This window comes from Budorcas taxicolor, chromosome 1 (genome assembly GCF_023091745.1).
Source record: "Budorcas taxicolor isolate Tak-1 chromosome 1, Takin1.1, whole genome shotgun sequence".
In the NCBI taxonomy this organism is placed as follows: domain Eukaryota; kingdom Metazoa; phylum Chordata; class Mammalia; order Artiodactyla; family Bovidae; genus Budorcas; species Budorcas taxicolor.
In genome coordinates this window covers 122,839,737-122,860,922 of record NC_068910.1, presented here as the reverse complement: position 1 = coordinate 122,860,922, position 21,186 = coordinate 122,839,737, and the positions used below count along the sequence as shown (strand labels likewise).

Genomic DNA, 21,186 nt, shown 5'->3' with positions numbered 1-21,186 from the left:
TCTATATTTCTCTTGGAATTAAAACTCTACATTGCTTTGTTTCCTGTCTTACCAAACACAAGGACTGAAGTCATTTCGGAAAGGGCCAAATGGTGGGGCTGCTACTCGGAGCTGTGCAGGCTGTGCACTGCACAATGCCAAGGGCCACTGTTTGCATGGCCTAGGATATTGACAGAGCCTCCTGGAATTGTGCATTGTGGAAGCCCTGCCATGTTGTTTTGTTGCCTTTTTACTTGAATGACTTCACATTTTGTGAAGTTATGTTGTTGTTGAGTTGCTAAATTGTGTCTGACTCTTTGCCACCCCATGGACTACAGCATGCCAGGCCTCTCTGACTTTTCATAACTTATGAAGTTACACAGTACCCTCAAAATTCATCTCTTGTTATGATAGGATCTATGCTTAAAGTGTTGGCATGTACACAAATTGAACCTCTCTTGATCACACTTCATCTTTTAGGAATCTTTAGTGTTGCCTCATTCAATGGAATATAGTTTGAAAACTACAACTTCAGTTAAACTAAGTTATTTTGAATTACATGCTACCCTGTTTTATTTTTTGTTCTAATATGATGGATGCCTGCTTGTTGAATTTAGTGCTTAATTTCTATGAAACACTTAATAGTCTGTTATTTTCTTTAAGACAACTAGAAATAATCCATGTTAATCTTTAAGTTGAGAATTTAATTCTCAAAGACTCTTTGGTTTCAGGACTTTGAATCCATTTTCAGCCATTAAAATCCAGCATGTAGTACTATTTTGTAAGAAACCTTTTGCTTTTTAAAGAAAGTTCATCTTTTTTTTTTTTTTGCAGAACACTGTGACTGATCTGACAGTTCATCGGGCAACTCCTGAAGATCTGGTAAGTTTACTATGGAAAGTTAAGTCATTTGTTCAGATGTCTTACTTGATACTTGGTTTTTAACCCACAGAATAGAAAGCATCTTACAAGTTGTTCAGTTATTTTTAATCTTCAATTCAGTCGCTCAGTCGCATCTGACTCTGCGACCCCATGAATCGCAGCATGCCAGGCCTCTCTGTCCATCACCAACTCCCAGAGTTCACCCAACTCATGTCCATTGAGTTGGTGATCTTATCCTCTGTCGTCCCCTTCTCCTCCTGCCCCCAATCCCTCCCAGCATCAGAGTCTTTTCCAGTGAGTCAGCTCTTCGCATGAGGTGGCCAAAATATTGGAGTTTCAGCTTTAGCATCAGACTTTCCAATGAACACCCTGGACTGATCTCCTTTAGGATGGACTGGTTGGATCTCCTTGCAGTCTAAGGGACTCTCAAGAGTCTTCTCTAACACCACAGTTCAAAAGCATCAATTCTTCGGTGCTCAGCTTTCTTCACAGTCCAACTTTCACATCCATACATGACCACTGGAAAAACCATACTCTTGACGACCTTTGTTGGCAAAGTAATGTCTCTTTTCAATATGCTATCTAGGTTGGTCTTAACTTTCCTTCCAAGGAGTAAGCATCTTTTAATTTCATGGCTGCAGTCACCATCTGCAGTGATTTTGGAGCCCAAAACAATAAAGTCTGGGACTATTTCCACCGTTTCCCCATCTATTTCCCATGAAGTGATGGGACCAGATGCCATGATCTTCATTTTCTGAATGTTGAGCTTTAAGCCAACTTTTTCACTCTCCTCCTTCACTTTCATCAAGAGGCTTTTTAGTTCCTCTTCACTTTCTGCCATAAGGGTGGTGTCATCTGCATATCCTAGGTTATTGATATTTCTCCTGGCAATCTTGATTCCAGCTTGTGCTTCTTCTAGCCCAGCGTTTCTCATGACATACCCTACATATAAGTTAAATAAGCAGGGTGACACTATACATTCTTGATGTACTCCTTTTCCTATTTGGAACCAGTCTGTTGTTCCATGTCCAGTTCTAACTGTTGCTTCCTTACCTGCATATAGGTTTCTCAAGAGGCAGGTCAGGTGGTTTAATCTTATGTATGTCTATATAAAATCAAAAAGTTTATGTCCTTGGCTTCCTTATTTTATTTAGGGATAATTATTAGCATGTATTAGAATTTCATTTGATAGGTTCAGTTTACAGTTCAGATGTCTCTAAGTCCAGTATTGTCCTGTCCACATTTATTGTCTTTTCCTATCTGTAGATACACTAGCATTATTCACCATTACTTACACATACAAACATACTATAATAATTTATTCCTTGAACGTGCCATGTATATTTCCACATTGAGCCCCAGGTCATGCTATTCTGTGTATTTAGAATGGTTTCCCTACTTTCTTCTCCTTCTGTTCAAATTTTTTGCTTCTTTATCCTAGTCCAGGTTTTACTTAAAAAAGTTTCTACTATAGATTTGTTATTTTTTAAACAGCTTTATTCAGATGTAATTCACATAACATAAAGTCTACTCTTTCATTGCTTTTTAGCATATTCACAGAGTGGTGCAACCATCATCACTTTCTAATTTTGTAATATTTTCATCACTCCCTCCCCAAAGTAACCCTTCCCCCATTAACAGTCACTTTCTGAGCCATGCACCTCCAATCCCTGGCAACAATTAATCTGTTTTGTCTATGGATTTGCCTATTCTGGGTATTTCATATACATGCAATATAGTATGTTTCCCTGTATATCTGGCTTCTTTGTGTTAGCGTAATGTTTTCAAGTTTCATCTATATTATAGCATGTATCAGTACTTCGTTCCTTCTTATTGCCAAATACTATTTCATTTATGGATATACCATGTTTTATTTATCATCAGTTGTTGGATGTTTGGGTAGTTTTCTTTTTTTTTTTTTTGACTGTTATAAATAATGCTGCTGTGAATATGCATGTACTAGTTTCTTTGTGAACGTATACTTTTAGTCTCTTGAGTGTATACCTGGAAGTGGAATTCTAAGTCATATAATTTTTCTATATTTAATTTTCTGAGGACGTTCCAAACTATTTTCCAAAGTGGCTGTCCTGTTTACATTCTCATTAGCGTGTATGGAGGTTCCATTTGTTCCACATCCCTTGCTGATATTTGTCATTATTGTCTTTGTGGTTTTAGTTCACCTAGAGGGTATAAAGTGGAATCTCATTGTGGTTTCAGTTTGCATTTCCCTAATGACTAATGATGTTGAGTATCCTTTATATATACTTATTGACCATTTGTAGTATCTTCTGTGGAGAAATGTCTGTTCAAATCCCTTAGCTATTTAAAAATTGCCAGAGGAAATATGTGACAACTATGAACTGGGCTTAGTGAAGAGAGGGACTTAAAATATAAAATGAAAGTAAAATTCGATTATTTGTGTTTTTATTGAGTAATAGTTCTTTATATAGTCTTGATATTTCTTATCAGATATATGATTTGCAAATGTTTTCTTCCATTCTGTTGGTTGTGGTTTTACTTTCTTGATGGTATCCTTTGAAATATAAAAGTTGTAAATTTTGTGAAGTCCAGTTTATCTATTTTTTTAGTCACTTGTATCTTTAGTGTCATATCTAAGAAATCGTTGTCTAACCATGGTTCACAGATATTTACTTCTGTGTTTTCATTTAGGAGTTTAAAAGTTTTAGCTTTTACGTTTCATCCATTTTGTGTTAATTTTTGTAGAAGGACTCCATCTTCATTCTTTTGCAAATGGATATCCAGTTGTCTAAGCACCATTTATTGCAAAAACTATTCTTTTCGCACTGAATTGTCTTGGCACCCTTGTTGAAAGTCAGTTGTCTATAAATATGAGGGTTTATTTTGGACTCAAATTTATATTCCCTAGATCTCTGTGTATCCTCAGGCTAGTGCCATACTCTCTTTGAGTTTTGTAGCAAGTTTGAAGTCTTACTCTTTGAAGATGCCCAACAGTTATTTCACCTCTGAACTGTTTTACTTACTAGCTACATAAGACAGAGTATATGCCATCTAATGGCATTTATCTTTAGATGTATATGTCCAATCTCTCTGGGCATATTATCAGTGTTTTTGATGGATAAAGGCCATATCTTATATGTCTTTGTGGGCCTAGGAATCTTAATCATAGTAGGTACTCATTAAATGTTTGTTGAGGATAATAATGATGCCCAAATGACTTAAAATTCTATATTATGAAAAATTTCAAACTCATGTGAAAGTAGAGACAAAAGGAAAAAGAGCTACCATATACTGTTCACCTAGATAAAATAGTTGTGGAAATTTTGCCATAGTTGTTTCATTTATCATACCTTTTACTTCTTCACTGAAGCATTTTAAGCAAAGCCCAGAGGACATGTTATTTTGTCTACTAGCTTGTTTTATTATTTTATTTTTTGGCCGCATCCTGTGGCTGGTGGGATCTAATTTCCTGACCAGGGATTGAACCTGGGCCACAACAGTGAAAGCCTGGAATCCAACCCACTAGGCCAGCAGGGAACTCTCTGGGTCTACTAGTTTTAGATACTTCTTTTTAAAAGAATAATTTTTGAAAATTTAGGAGTTGGTGAACATTTTGATCGTGAATATAAGTTCTTTGCTCTTGAAACATTCTTTCATATATTTTTCTTCTGTATAGATCCGTCGTCATGAAATACACAAATCAAAGAATAGAGCATTGGTCCACTGGGAGCTCCAAGAAAAAGCTTTGAAGAGGAAATGGAAGAAGCAGAAACCAGAAATTTCTAATCTTGAGAAAAGGAGATTGTCTATCATGAAGGAGGTAATGATAAACTGCATTATCCATAGAATTAGACAGCGAAGAAGAGACAAGTAGATGTCTCTCTTTCCCCTCATATCTATTGACGTTGGAGAGACTTTAATCATTATCATGTCCTTATACAGTGGTCTCCCTGGAGAAGGGAATGGCAACCCACTCCAGTATTCTTGCCTGGAAAATCCCATGGACAGAGGATCCTGGCGGGTTACAGTCCATGGGGTCACAAAGAGTTGGGCATGATTTAATGACTGAGCACGCACAAAGGCACACAGTGATGTACAGGTGGTCTTTGGATGAAGGAGCAGAGTGAGGATTACAGTCTAGTTTCATAGTTTAAACTCCTGCTGGTGCACTGGGACGACCCAGAGGGATGGTATGGGGAGGGAGGAGGGAGGGGGGTGCAGGATAGGGAACACGTGGCAGATTCATGTTGATGTATGGCAAAACCAATACAATATTGTAAAGTAATTAACCTCCAATTTAAATAAATAAATTTATATTAAAAAAAAATTCCTGCTCTACAGCTTGCTGCTGCTGCTAAGTTGCTTCAGTCGTGTCCGACTCTGTGCGACCCCCATAGACAGGAGCCCACCAGGCTCCCCTGTCCCTGAGATTCTACAGCTTACTAGCTGTATATTTGAAAGAATGTTTCAGGAACAAAGCACTTATAGTCACAGTCAAAATTTTCTTACTAGCTCACATGGTCCCTAGCCATGTGGCCTTAAATTACTGACTTCTCAGCCTGAATTTCCTTATTGTAAACTGGAATAACACTACTTGCCTGATTGTATTGTTATGAGATTTCAGTGATAAAATACTAATAAAGTGATTAGTATGGTCTTTGGCACATAATTAGTGCTATATATATATATTTAGGCTGCTATAATTGTTTTTCTCGGTTCAACAGCCATGCTGTTAAATTATTTTGCAAAAAAAAAAAAAAAAGTGTGCTTGTCATTTGCTTTTATTTCGGTTAATCTTTTGCCAGATGTAGGGTGTTTGAATACGTAATCAGAGCATATAGGAATAAGCAATATGGAAAATAAGAAGAAACTACAGAAGAAAAACCTTTTTATTTGGGCTGAGATCATTGTAAAAGAAATGCCCTTTTTCTTCTTGTTCAGTGTTGGTGCTTATGACACTTGTCTGTCTGGGTGACCTACTGTAGCTTCAAGTCACATTCTATGTTTTGAGGAATTTATTAGGCTTCCTAGTGAAATATGAACGTCTTGACTTTCTATAACATGAGAAGAATTATATCTCCCAAATAAATGTTTGCACAAGCTTGTAAAAAGAACAACGGATTGAAAGAGAATGATTCTTTAGAGGTATGTATCTTTTGGTGACCTTAGATAAGTCACGTGCTTTTAAATATTATGTGGTAATTCTCCGTGAAAGAGCTGAGAACACAGATCTGGCCAGGGAAAAGGGTGACTTTGAGTCACCCAAAAGTCACTTTGAGGTGACTCTGGGCTTTTGTTCCCCCTCCCTAGTGGTCCCTGCTCACGTCCCGAATCTCTCATACCTGGTAGTTGTGGTAGAATTAGGGGTTGCAGAGGAGTGGTCAGAGAGGGTGAGTGAAGTTTCTTTGCCTTCTCTCTGTAATGCTGCTTCCTCATATTCTCATGTAATGTCTCTCAACCCTGATTCTAATTTCCATTAAAAAAAATTCCCATTCAAAAAACAGTATCTGGATTCAGACATACTTATACTCGGATATTCTGGTTCAGTGGATCTAGGATGTGGCCCTTTTTGGGTATTTTTTAGACTTTTGCTATGTAATTTTTAATATTTCACTAGGGCTGAGAATCTCTGCTATTAGTGGGATTTAGGCATTTCCATTTAACAACATATTTCGGAGGTTTTGCTGTGTTGGTATTTAGAAATCTACCTTTTCTTTTTATTGGCGAGGTTGTATATGGATGTACCACAATGTATTTATCTAGTGCTTTATTGGTGGACATTTGGGATGTGTGTTAGAGTATGGTACAGCATCTGGGAGAAAAAGGCCCCAGAATATTGTGGTTTAAAAAAATAGAAATCTGTTCTTCTGGTATGGAACAACTTAGAGGTACTTGGTAGTTGGTAGAGAGCTCTCCAGTCCTTTATTACAGGGCATCCATGTCTGACTGCACAGCGGTTGCTCCTGCTTCCTTGAGCTGTTTCCCAGGCAGCAGGAAGAGGGTAAGATAGTACATGCTGCTCCTTTTATGTATCACCCAGAAGCTCTAGCTTCTCTCCATTTTCCAAAACTTCATCAAGTGACCATTCTCACCTACGAGGGTGGTTGGGAAATTAGCTGTGTACCTGGCTAACTTGGGAGATTCACTGTTAAGGAGAAAATGGAAAGAAAGGATATTGATGGATAAGTCTGTCACCCACAGAATATTTCCTGCCTTGTCATGGAAATAATGTAACGAATATCCTTGAATATGTTTTTGAGTACATGTGTAAATATATTTGGGGCTTCCCAGGCGGCTCTAGTGGGAAAGAACTTGCCTGCCAGTGCAGGAGACATAGAGGTGTGGGCTTAATCCCTGGGTCAAGAAGATCCCCTGGAGGAGGGCATGGCAACCCTTTCCAGTATTCTCGCCTGGAGAATCCCATGAACAGAGGAGCCTCGCGGTCTACTATGAGACCATGGGGTCTCATAGAGTTGGACATGACTGAAACGACTTAGCCTCGCATGCATGCATAAATAGATTTGTAGGGTAAATTCTTGAAAGTGGAATTACTGAGTCAAAGGATACGTACATCTATTATTTCAATGTTGCTGTATTATGTCTAATAAGGGATGTCAGGGGATCAACTGAAGAGGCCTCCTTGGGCATATCCACCTGGGTGTCATCATGATGTGTTAGAGCTACCAGCACCCATTCCCAAGAAGCTCGGCTCCTAGATCAACCTAAATTAAGAGAAAAGCTCTTTGACCAGTGTAATCTTAGATTTCATTTGCTGTATGATGCACCCATGCTGTGGGCATCAAGCAAGCAAGGGTCCAAATCCAAATCAGAGACAGCAAGGCTTTGATAAGGATTTTAATCATCCCAACAATATAGTAACTAACTTATAGTCCCCTTAAATTTTCCCAGTGCTGTCTGGTTTTTATTACCAGGGAACAAAACTGTTAGCATGAGAAGTTTCTAATACTGTTTGTTAAGGGACTTTTATCTTTTGAAAATCCAAGATATGTTCTATTAATACCACTCAGAAGTTTGGCTTTGTGCTCTGCAAACCCATCTGGGGAAGTAATATATACAGATAGGCCTGCAGAGATTGATTTTCCTATCATAAGGGTGAGTTTTATCATAGAGAAGTGGTAAAGAAATCCAGAAAGAGGAAGAGAAAACCATTGCACTGACCTCTGGCCACTGAAGCCATCTGGCACTAGGAGCCTGTGCAGGGACCAGCAGGGAGAGGGTTTCAGGACAGTGGATTTACTGGAGACCTCACTATAATTAACCTCAGGTCTTAAAACAACTTTTTAAATTGAAATATAGTTGATTTACAATGCTGTGTTGGTTCCATGTATACAGCAAAGTGATTGTTATGCATGTATATGAACATTGGGGTGCATGTATGTATCTTTTTGAATTAAGAGTTTTTGTCTACTCGGGATATATGCCCAGGAGTGGGATTGCTGGATGATATGGTAGCTCTGTTTCTAGTTTTTTAAGATTTTAGTCCACAACATTTTGGCACCAGGGACCGGTTTCATGGAAGACCATTTTTCCACAGACCAGGGGTGGGGGGATGGTTTCGGGATGATTCAAGAACATATTTATTGTGCACTTTATTTCTGTTGTTATTGCATCGGCTCCACCTTAGATCACCATGTGTTAGATCCCAGAGGCTGGGGACCCCTGTTTTAAGGAACCTCCATACTGTTCCCCATAGTGGCTGCACCAGTTTACATTCCCACCAACAGTGTAGGAGGGTTTCCTTTTTTCCACACCCTCTCCAGCATTTATTATTTGTAGACTTTTTGATGGTAGCTATTCTGACTGGTGTGAGGTGGTCCCTTGTTGTAGTTTTATTTGCCTTTCTCTAATAATTAGCAATGTTGAGCATATCAGGTCTTGGTATGGTAAAGTTATTCCTCAACAATCTGCTTCTGACAATTTATATTTCTTTAATTTGATAGGATGTCAGTGCCTCTTTAAAAAACTAAAACAGTAAACTTTCAAAACTGCCATTAGGAAATATACCTTGTGTAATTTTTCTAGTGTAAGTGGTAGATTATAATGCTCCATGCATTTTCTTTCTTAAACTCTTATTGCATGTACTGCAAGATGGCTAACCAGGGATGGAAATTTAAGTTGTGATCATGTTCTCAGATATCCCGGGAGTTGTAGACAGATTTGCAGTGTGTCAACAACCTTTTAACACCATGTGTATTGGGGAAGTGGTTGTACTTCATTTATATATCAGGAAACTAAGTTTAAAGAGGTTGGATTTTGCTTGGTATCTCTTGACTGGGCCTAGGATACCAGTCTTCTGACTCCAAATGTGCTCTTTGCCTTATGCCATTCCAAAGCTTACTCTTTGTGGGAGGACAGATTCAGGACTTTATTCTCACCACCTTGAGCCAGCCAACCTGCTTGACTTTAGCAGGGGAAGTAGGGGAAAAAGAATGTGACTTGTTATTTTTCTTCATGTCAGAAAACAATAACAAAGGTCATATTATATACTTGTTTTCATGGTCCAGAGAAATTCTGGTAAGAGCATTTTTTCCCAGATGTTTTGATTTGAATCAGTGTTGGGAACTGGTCAGTTTCCAATTTTGAAACTCCTTTCAACCCAAGCATGCCATCTGGTGGCGGTGGGTAGAGTTCACTTCTTTTACTCTACTCTGTATCCTTGCTTGTAAGTAGGAAAGTTCCTGAGTTGAAAGTACATGATCAGAGACTCTGCTGTAATGGTATTTTTTGAGTTCTCATTTTTCCAGGATAAAAACTGGAGGAGAATGGATACATGAATATGTGTGACTGAGTCCTTTTGGTGTCTACCTGAAACAACATTGTTAATTGGCTATACTCCAGTACAAACTAAAAAAAAACAAAACAAAAATGGCGTGTCTCAAAAAAAAAAAAAGCAAACCAGCTTGTTTAAAAATGCAGAAGCATCGCTTTTTTGTTTATTGCCCCCCAACTCACGTCTAACATTGTGTTTTTTAAGTTGTGGGTCATGACCCATTAGTGGATTATGAAATCACTTTAGTGGTCGAAGCACCAAAGATTCACATATCTGAGTTTATGGCTCAAAGATTCATATGTTTACTGAGTTTTTCAACTGTGGATCACAACTTGTTTATGGATTATGAAATGGAGTTAGTGGGTTGCAACCATCATTTGAAAAATAGAAAATAAAAAGAAAGTATAAGAGCGGTTTTCAAAGAGTAAGGTTAAGCAAAACTTTTATTTTGGTGTGTATTCACATTTACCTTTACATGTGTGTGTGGACTGGGTCATACTTTAATAATGTATTTCTTTGGGTTGAAGCCAAGCATTTAAAGTCCTCTCATTTCCTTCTCCAGGTATTGTAGTGGCTCAGTGGTAAAGAATCTGCCTGCCAATGCAGGAGACGTGGGTTCGATCCCTGGGTGGGGAAGATCCTCTGGAATAGGAAATAGCAACTCACTCTAATATTCTTGTCTGGGAAATCTGCAGCCCACCAGCCTGCAGCCCACCAGGCTCCTCTGTCCATGAGTTCACAGAGTCGGACAGGACTGAGCGATTTCACTTACAGACTAAACAACAACAAATTGTTGTAATAGCCCCATCTACTGGTGCTTAACAATATTGCCACTGAGGATTTTAGATTATTTTTATGCTCCTGAACAGGCTTTTCCTTTGTGATTTGTTGAGTATATATGTGTATATATATATTTTTTCCTGAATAATAATATTTATCATTAACACGTCTAGATTCTTTCTGATCAATACCAGCTGCAGGATGTATTGGAAAAATCTGATCATTTGATGGCCACAACAAAAGATCTATTTGTTGATTTTCCTCGCAGGCGCACAGGTAAAGTATTCACATCAAACAAAAGTTTCTTGATCTTATTAACCACAGCTCACACCAGCTATTTGAAAGAATATCATGTTACAGTAAATGTGAGTTGCTATTATTAAAGATTTTCATATGATGATTCACTTATGGCAGTGTAGAGTGCATGTGAAGTCAATTTAAACGAAACAAAATCATCATGGCTCATTTTCCTTCTGCAGGATTTCCGAATGTAACAATGGCTCCGGAGTCCTCTCAAAGTCCCATTGTGGTCAGTCAGGACCCTGTCACCCAGGCCATCCGTAGCGAATCTGTTATAGAGCCTCAGGTAATGTGCTTTGCTCACAGCCATAATGCTCATGCTAAAACTAAGTTGATGTAGATTGGTATTGTGGTAAACATTTCAAAAGCTTTAATATCGAAATACTGAGATGTGGTTGCTAGATATATTCTTACTCAAGCATGTTGCCCTTTCAGTGAGTGATGCTTATACTAAACGAGATAGGACTGGAGAATAGTAGCTAACCTGTATTGAATGATTACCTTGGAGGTAGTTACTATTATTATCCCCATTTAGCAGATGAAACGGAGAAGGCAATGGCACCCCACTGTAGTACTCTTGCCTGGAGAATCCCAGGGACAGAGGAGCCTAGTGGGCTGCTGTCTGTGGGGTCGCACAGAGTTGGACACAACTGAAGTGACTTAGCAGCAGCAGTAGCAGCAGATGAAAAACAGACTCAGAAAAATTGAGTGACTTGTCCAAGCTGACATAGCTAGTTAGCATGAGTGATGGCACTCAAATCTAGGCTGTCTGGCGCCATAAGATTATAGTCCATGGGGTCACAAAGAGTTGGACACGACTGAATGACTTAGCATGTATGTATGCATGGGCTTCCCAGGTGGCTCAGTGGTAAAGAATCCGCCTGCCAGTGCAGGAGTCACGGGTTCAATCCCTGGATTAGAAAGATCCCCTGAAGGAGGAAATGGCAACCCACTGCAGTATTCTTGCCTGGAAAGTCTCACGGATGGAGGAGCCTGGCAGTCTACAGTCCCGTAGGGTCACAAAGAGTTGGATATGACTGAGTGACTGAGCAAGCATGTGCAGGACTCAATAATACCTGTTTAATGCAACTTTCGAAGTTATTTATATCTTCTATGAAAAAAAAGAGAATCATCAGTTAGACGGATGATCCTAGGCAATTACAAAGTCCAGAATCATATAAATGTACTGTTTGCTACTTGCAATTAAGTAGAATGTTGTACATATTTTTAATAGCTAAAGCCCATTAGCCATATCCCTAGCCAAAAGCCAGGGATATGTATGTATGTTTTGGCAGTTATTACAAAGTTAGCTTTCAGACGATCATGCGATGAGGGTGGGGAAGTAGCAAGAGTCAGGGTTAGAGAGAAAGGAAGGAGCTGGGTCATGAAGGACTAGTGAACCTGAGAGCAAGAGTAGAGCCGCTACAGGATTTTAAGAAGAGCACTGTTACGGTGAAATTGACGGTCGTGTGGAAAATGGATTGGGGAGGGAGGGGCAAGACTGGTAAGAGGGTCTTGTTAAAGACTCAGATTGGAATCTTGGTGAGAAGTGGTGAGGACTGACCCAAAGCATGGCAGTAGGGAAGGAGGTAAAGGGGAAGAGGGATAGATTTGAGAGCTCAAAAAGGGGTAGAACTGACAAGATTGGGTGACTGATTGGATGTGGTGGGTAAAGAAGAAGGATAATTTCCAGTCTGCTGGCTTGAGAATCTGAGTAGATGGTTATGCTGTTCATGGTCTTGATAATATGGCGGGAACAAGGTTTCTGGAAGAATGATAAGGGAGGCTTGCTGCTGCTGCTGCTAAGTTGCTTCAGTTGTGTCTGACTCTGTGCAACCCCATAGATGCCCACCAGGCTCCCTATCCCCGGATTCTCCAGGCAAGGACACTGGAGTGGGTTGCCATTTCCTTCTCCAATGCATGAAAGTGAAAGTGAAGTCGCTCAGTTGTGTCTGACTCTTAGCAACCCCATGGACTACAGCCTACCAGGCTCCTCCATCCATGGGATTTTCCAGGCAAGAGTACTGGAGTGGGTTGCCATTGCCTTCTCCTAAGGGAGGCTTAGGAAAATGATAAATTTTGGACATGATGGGTATTTATGTGTAGGATGTTCTCCTTTAGACATCTCTTAGGCAGTTGGACATGAATGTTGAGGGCTCAAGAGACATCTGGGTGAAGATAGAGGTTTGGAAATTAACAGCATTTGGCTTGTAATTGCACCTTGGAATTAGATGTAAACATCAAAAATGCATCAAGTGAGAGGAGAATGACATTAAATAGAGGAGAAGGACAGAAAAAGAACCAGTGAAAGAGATTGGGAAGGAATGGCTAAAAGAAGAAGAAAAACCAAGAAAATAATGGTATCCTGGAAGTGAAAAAGAAAAGTATATAAAGAAGATTTTGAAGGAAGGAAGTGAGTTGCCATTGATATCTGATGAGTGAGAAGTAATGAAAGGCAAAGACAGAAATATCCATTTGATTTGAGAACAAGTGTGTTGATGTTTACCATGTAGAGAACAGTTTACACGGAGTGGCAGGGAAGAAGCAAAGTTGAAGGGTACAAATGGTGAATGAGAAGTGAGGGCAGATCTTTCAAAAAGTTTATGGCACAAAAAGGGAAGATAAATGGTAGCTCAAGGTCAGTATAGGGTCAGGATAAGATGGGAGAGACTTACATTTAAAGGTGGATGAACTGAAGCTAGTAAGGAGAGATTGAAAATGGAGAGAGAAGGGGCAGTTGATGGACCAGAGGAGGTAAGAGAGTTTGGTTTCTAGACCACGTATAGAGGGATTTGCCTTAGAAGGAAGGACCTCTCTTATGACAAAAAGAAACAAAAGATAACGGTGTGTGTAACCGGTCTGTGTTGCTATTTAATTGTAAGGCTCTTAATGAAGTAGATGATGATGAACAAGAAGGAACTGTTAACAGCCAGTCAGAAGAAAGTGAGAATGAGTTGGATAACTCTCTGATCTCTCAGTCAAATGCAAATGCAGGAACGTAAGTATATACGGCATAAATATCTACAGTGCTTCCTTTTTTTCCCAAGGCCATCTCTCCCCTCCCCAGCTTTATTGAGGTATAATTGATAGATAATGTTGTATGAGTTTAAGGTGTGCAACTTGTTGATTTGGTATACTTATATACTGCAAAATGGCTACCATCATAGCATTAAGTGATGGGTGGTTAATACCTCCATCACATCATATAATTACCATTTCTTCTTTGTGGTGAAAACATTTGAGATCTTCTCACTTAGTACCAGTCTGTAAGTCTGTTTTGTAAATAAGTTCATTTGTATCTTTTTCTTTTTTTCAGATTCCACATATAAGTGATACCTTATGATGTTTGCTTTTCTCTGACACTTCACTTGGTCTCCTTATCTCTAGGTCCTTCTGTGTTGCTGCAAATAGCATTATTTTGTTCATATTTATGGCTGAGTAGTATTCTATTGTGTGTATACCACATCTCGATCCATTTATCTATTGACGGACACTTAGATTGCTTCCATGTCTTGGCTGTTGTAAATAGTGCTGCAGTAAACGTTGGGGTGCATGTATCTTTTTGAAGTATGATTTTCTTTGGATATATGCTCAGGACTGAGATTGCTGGATCATCTGGTAGCTCTGTTTCTAGTTTTTCAAGGAATCACCATACTGTTCTCCGTAGTGGCTGCAGCCAGTTTACAGTCCCACCAACAGTGGAGGAGGGTTCCCTTTTCTCCCCACCCTCTCTAGCATTTTTTGTTTGTAGACTTCTTGTTGATGGTCATTCTCACTGGCCTGAGGTGATATCTCATTGTAGGTTGATTTGCATTTCTCTAATAATTAGCAGTGTTGAGCGTCTTTTCATCTGCTTTTTGCCATCTGTATGCCTTCTTTGGAGAAGTCTCTGTTTAGATCTTCTGCCCACTGTTTTTGATTGGGTTGTTTGTTGCTTTGATATGTATCTAAGTGAGCTGTTTGTATATTTTGGAGAGTCACTTTATTTGCAAATATTTTCTCTCATCCTTTGGATAGTCTTTTCTTTTGTTTATGGCTTCCTTGATGTGCAAAAGCTTTTGAGTTTAATTAGGCTCTATTTGTTTATTTTTGTTTTGATTACTGTAGCTTTGTAATATTGTGTGAAGTCTGGGAGGGTTGTGCCTCCTGCTGTGTTCTTTTTCTCCTCAGGATTGCTTTGGCAATTCTGGGTCTTTTACGGTTTCATATACATTTTAGGATTATTTGTTCTAGTTCTGTGAAAAATGTCATGGGTAGTTTGATAGGGATCACATTAAATCTGTAGATTGCTTTGGGTATTATGGCAATTTTAACAATATTAATTCTTCCAATCCAAGAGCATGGGATATCTTTCCATTTCATGTGAGGTTGACTCCTCTACAGAGGTTGCAAATTCTAATATCTACCAGCTGATCAGTCACAGTTCTTAGTGGGCTCTGCAGGCCCAGATCCTCCAACTTTTTAAAGGAAAACAGAAAATATAGAAACCTAATTTTTAAATTTTGGAAACTTTCAATGTAAAAAAATAAAAAAGAAAACCAAACTATGTGTGAAACACTGTTGGAGCCAAACAAAGCACATTTTCTGCCTAGAGGCATCCCTCTGGTTGCAGTTTTCAACCTCTGCTGCTGGGACTTTTGAGAGCTGCAGTTCAAGGCACCACTAGGGGATGCCTTGTTGATCAGTTCCTGAGGACTTGATGCAGAAACTCCAGAAGAGAAAAGTTGCGGGGCGCTTCTGAGATGCTTTGCCATCATTGTCTGTGTCTCGTCACGGCAAACAGCATATGCTTTTACTCGGTAATTTTCCTTATTTGACACTCTCATTATTTGGATATTTCCATGGTTTCTAATACAAGAACTTGCAATATTTTGTAAAACATTTTTTTTCTCTCTTTGTAGTCAACCAGAGTCATTTCTTCTTTGTGATCATTAAAACCTGGCCTTTGGTAAAACCCATATCAGCTTTCTGGATTAGCCTTCAGTATCTCTATCAGGGATTGTGGAATCTTGAGGAAAGCAGAGGCACTAAGACAAAGCAGAAATTTTAAATGAGGTCTATGAGTTGTTGCATTTGTTCAGCAGTATGAAGAGAGGACTCCTTTATTAAAAGTCTACTTAATTATTTCCCATCTTTCACTATTAACCATGGAAAAGTAAAGTGTGAGTGGGTTTTCATTTGGGAGGAGGTTTGCTCTGGGTCTGTGCAGCTTCAGAATTTAAATCTCTGCTGATTTGTTTAATCAAATGTGTACCTATAATAAATTCTTTAAACACTGCCCTCAACTCAAAACTGTCTCGACTACAGAGCTGTCTTACACTGATACAGAGCAGGTATAAAAGCACCTGTACTTGTGTTATCCAAAGGAAAAAATACTTGGGGAACTTTTTACTTTTCAGGAGGAAAGGCTAAGCAGCAGATGTCCCTGTGTGACAAAGGGCTTTGTGAGCTTCAACAGATCAGGACAGAGACCCCCTGGGAGGGTAGGAGGAAACATGAAGGGGGCCCCCTGCAGAATTCTTAGGTTAGCTGCCAGAACTCCAGAGGCCAACTCTCACATATACGCAGTGGGACTGTAAAAGTTACAGGCTCAGCAGCTTTATGGTTTTCTATAGGGTCATGGGAGCTGTGTTCCCTTTTTGTTTGGTTTCCTTAAAAGATGAATGGAATGAGGGCTTTCCAAGACTTGGGGTAGTCCTCAAAATCTTAAGGTAGAACCTATGGTGGTGAAAGGTTCACAGCCCAAGGGAAGAAAGTGAGAAAAAATGCAAATTAAGTGCTGAGAAGAGACCAGGTGGCCAGGGTGTAGCTGATCCATTCAGTGATCTCAGAAAGGAAATTGATTCCAGAAATGTATATGAACAAGCCACTTTGTGTAGATTATTTCTCCAGGCCTCCTGAACTGGGGGCATTATAGTCACTATGAATGTTGATTCCCATTACCAAAATAGGTAAGAAGACACCAGGGCTAAACTGTATGTCTGTGTACCACTCAGCAGGGTATTCAGCACAGTAAACGAGATAGTAGCCTTGGAGGAGTCCGTTTCCCTTGCAGAAGACAAAGCCTCTGAAAAGGAATACATCTGGAAAAGGCCTCCCTGTAGTGAGCAGTGAGTAAGCAAATGCCCTACCGGTCTTGGAAGATCTCCTGGGTGGGAGGGTGGAGGGTGGCTGTGGCTCTCTGTGAGGACAAGGACACTGGTGGTGGAGGTACTAGGGAGTTCTCATTGATGTGAGCTGTCTTAGAGGCCACTGTTTTGATGCCAAGCTGATTTCACTGTGTTATATTGATATTCTGCTACCTTTCTGAACCTTGGTTGAGTTAGTTATAGCATTGGTTTTCTAGGGTTTTCCAGGTATCCTATCACGTCATCGGGCTTCCCTGGTGGCTCAGAGGTTAAAGCATCTGCCTGGAATGTGGGAGACCCGGGTTTGATCCCTGGGTCGGGAAGATCCCCTGGAGAAGGAAATGGCAACCCACTCCAGTATTCTTGCCTGGAGAATCCCATGGAGGGAGGAGCCTGGTAGGCTACAGTCCATGGGGTCGCAAAGAGTCGGACAGGACTGAGCGACTTCACTTTTACTTATCTTGTCATCTGCAGATAGACATACTTTTGTTTTCTGAGTCTTATATCACTAGCTTGTTTCTTTTGTATACTGCAGTAGCTAAGAGACAGTGGTAAATGATGGTGGACATAGTGGGCATTGGGCATCGGGCATCCTTGTTTTGCTCCTGATCTGTGAAAATGATACTTTTGTTTCCTCTTTAGTAAAGTGCTGGCTTCAGTACTCAGGTTTTTTTTCTTTTAAAACAAAAACAATGCTAGGGAAACATCTTTCGAATCCTGTTTTCTTGAATGTTTTTATCAGAAATGAGTGTTGAATTTTCTCAAAGACTTTTAACATTTGTAGATAATCATATGTGTTTCCTTGTTAAATCTATTAGTATGGTTCTTTATGTTATAAATGCCTTTTTGAAATATTCTTGAATTCCTGAAATAAATTCCAATTGGCATATTTTTATTATTGTGGTATTAAATATTGTTTGTTAATATTTTATTAATAGTATTCTTGTATTAATATTCATAAATGATATTATCTATAATTTTAAAATATATAGTATCAGATTGAGGTGACAGTGTTATACTTGATTTTATAAGATGCATCTGTTGGAAAGTTTTCTAATTTTTTAAGTTCTGGAACAATTTATGTAGCATTGGGACTCTCTGTACTTTGAGTGTTTGGTAGAATTCCCCTGTGAAACTATTTGAGCCTGGTGCTTTTTTTTGTGGGGAAGTACCATAATAACTTTTGTTTCTCCTATGAATATTGGATTATCTAAGCCTTCTGTATCTGTTGATGTCAATTTTGATAAATTACATTTTCTCATAAAATTATCCATTTCATCTAGATTTATGGATGTATGTCCATTGAGGTGTGCAAATAATCTCTATACTTCTGGAAAATGTCTTTTGCTTTCTTAACCAGACCTGTAATTTTTCTGATTTCTTCCTTATCAATTTTTGCTTTTATCTTTATTATAATCTTCTTTGTGCTTTTTAAAATAAGCTTGAGTTGAGAATGCAATGCATTTATTTTCATTATTTTATTTTAATTGATAAGCACATTTAAGGTTCAGAATTTTTCCATGATCACTGCCTTAAATGTGTACTATACAACCGAATATGTGGTGTTTTATTATTTTAGAAATTAATTTCAGTTTATATTTGCTCTTTTACCTAAGAATTATTTAATAGTTTTTATTGGTTTTATTTTTCCCCATTTTTAAGCTTCCAGATAGAAGAGTCTCTTGGTTTTCTTCTACAGTTGTTTTTATTTCTATTGCAGCCAGAGTGTGGTTTGTAATATTTCTACTTATGGAATTTAATGATGTTTTCTTTGTGACTGGAATATATGATCAAATTTTTGTGAATGTCCATGTGTGTGTTTGAAAAGAAGGTATATTCTCTATTAATAAAGTATAAAGTTCTTTATGTATATCCGTAAGATCTACCTTATTGATTATATTGTATATGTCTTCTATATCCTTATTTATTTTTGCCGTTAGCTTGTATTGAGAATGGTGTTTTAAAGTCTCTCACTATTACTGTTTGTTTCTTTGCATTTGATGTTTAAGTATATGTAATTCTGTTTGGAGTTAAATACCCCCGTCCTTATAAAGGTGGTTATTTTTTGATACATGGATATCCGTGTATATTATATCTTTATTGTGAATTATGGCTTTTAGCATTATAAATTGGCTAACAAGTCAAATTAGTGTCTCTTGGCTTCAGTTGTACTTTGATAACAGGAAAAAAACCTCTGCTTTTTTTCTTGTTTCTAATCTCCTGGATCTTCTTTGCTTATTCTTTTAGTTTTTCTGAATTATTGTGTTCTAAATGTGTCTTTGTATTTAACATAGAATTGGATCTTGCCTTATTAGCCAATTTGAAAATCATTTTTTTTAAATTGGTGAAGTAGGCTTATAACATGTATTGATATGATTGATATATTTGGTGTCAACTTTGTCATTATTTTATGATACTGAGTGTATTATACTTTAATTATAATTTTCCTTCTTTATGTGAGATGACTTCTCTGTTCTTTTAGAAAGTTTCATTGGCATTTAGGAAGTTGTAGTTTTTGTTCTTGCTCATTTCTTTATATCAACTTTCTGTAGCGCCTTTAGTCCCGTGTTTTCTTACTTAAGCTTTCACTGTCAGGTTTGCAATGGTGTTTTTGACTTTGACCTACTACCTGTGCAGCAAGTGGGTTATGCAGCATTCCCATTTCTTCCCTGCTTTTCTCTCCATCCTCATCCCCATTTTTGAGCTGGATTTTTTCCCTTTAACGGAGCATGAAACATTTACATACTATTTTTCCTCTTATATCTCCATTTTTGTTTTTGTTCTTGAGCTATAATTAAATGTATCAAATGCTCATCATCAGTCCCTTTATGATGTGTCCCTAGTTAACTCTTGGCTGATTCTCTCATACAAAGTTTATGCCATAGGACTTGTGAATTCAGTTTTCCTTGAGTTTTTGAAAGTTTAGAAGTTTTTGTATGGCTTTGATATTTGAAGGACATTTTGGCTGGATATAAAATCTATGGTTCCTATTTTGTTTCCTTACATTCTTAAAAATGTTACTCCATTCTTGGTTTGCTTGGAATGGTGTTTTTTGGGAAGTCTGATGCTAGGATAATTTTCTTGCCCTTTTCTTCCCCTTGTAAATAATCTGGCATTTTAATCTAGTGACTTGATTTCTTTTATCTTTAAAATTTAAATTTTGCTAAACTATATTTTAGATTACCTTTCCAGGTCAATTTTTCCTTTTCCAACACAGTTGGCCCTTTCCTATATTTATATATGGGCCCTTTCCTGTATGTAGGAAATATGTATATATTCAGTTCTTTTCTTTCTTTCCTTTTTGGCCTTAAAAGTTTTCTTTGATTATAGTTGTAATTTTAAGTATTAGTTCTAAATCACTGTTTTGTTTTTCTATTTCAGAAACTCCCCTTATATACACAAAAGGTTTTTCCTGGTTTCCCTCTTTAGGCACTTTCTCTTTGACCTTTGTAGTCTTCTTAATCTTAATTTTATTCTTTTTGTTGTTTTTCTGTAGTTCTTTAATGTGGCTTATTAAATGTTTGTTTAACAATTCTCCAGTGGACACATTGTAATTTAACCTTTATTGCTGACATAGTTTTTCTCTGATTTCTTTCTTCAGTTTAATCAGTTCTTTTATTTCTTCCTGTTCTTTGTCCATTTCTGGTTTTAGTTTTAGAATTTCTGATTAAAGAAATGCTTTTTAAAGTATATTTAATTCTACTTAAAGTATTGTATTATGGTTTACTTCTGCTTTTTTCTGCATGTTGTGGGCAGAAATTTTGTTAGCTGAAATATTTCAGTTTCAGTTTTCTGGTTTGATATACTGCCTTTGTTATACTGAACATTTTGTGGAGAGGATTGGGAGTTTGGGGTGATTTTTCTCTCAGTTACAGTGATGCACAACTTCTTTAAAGCCTTTTTTTTTTTTTTTTAAGAAAAAAAAAAGTATTGGTAGCTTAAAGGTGGCCTCTCCTCCAATATCGTGGCTCTGTTTTGTCTTGCAGGTCTTTTGCCCCTTTTTCCCTCCAGCACTCAGCCTCCAAAGTGCATCTTTCCTTTTCTGTTAACTCTCTTTTCCTTAAGAAGTGATGCCTTCCCAAGACTACCGTCTTGGCTTCTGCACACTTCCTGGTCAGGTTATGGTGGCCCAGTGTTTTTTTTTTTTTTTTAAGTATTTGCCTACTTAGAATGGACCTTTTCTTTCTAGAGGTAATGTTTGCCACCGTTAGGCTCTCAGCGCTCCTTTTCTCTTTGGAGTCATTTTGAGCTGCCTCCATTCTTTGCAAAGGTTTCCTGCAGGAGCTCAAGAAATATCTTTGTTGGAGCTTGATGCTTGTTTTTATACTTAGAGGTAGTTTGAAGTTA

General features: G+C 38.1%; 1 protein-coding gene across 1 annotated transcript in view; it reads left to right on the top strand.

The window, feature by feature from the left end:
* The window catches only part of SPICE1 (spindle and centriole associated protein 1), a 60,672-nt gene that overhangs the window by 12,846 nt on the left and 26,640 nt on the right, over positions 1-21,186 (top strand). Inside the window, exons 3-8 of the mRNA XM_052640468.1 lie at positions 814-861; positions 4,517-4,660; positions 10,585-10,687; positions 10,891-10,997; positions 13,594-13,709; positions 16,708-16,821. Of these exons, the coding sequence (XP_052496428.1) occupies positions 814-861; positions 4,517-4,660; positions 10,585-10,687; positions 10,891-10,997; positions 13,594-13,709; positions 16,708-16,821 (632 nt within the window). The remainder of the gene's footprint in view (positions 1-813; positions 862-4,516; positions 4,661-10,584; positions 10,688-10,890; positions 10,998-13,593; positions 13,710-16,707; positions 16,822-21,186) is intronic.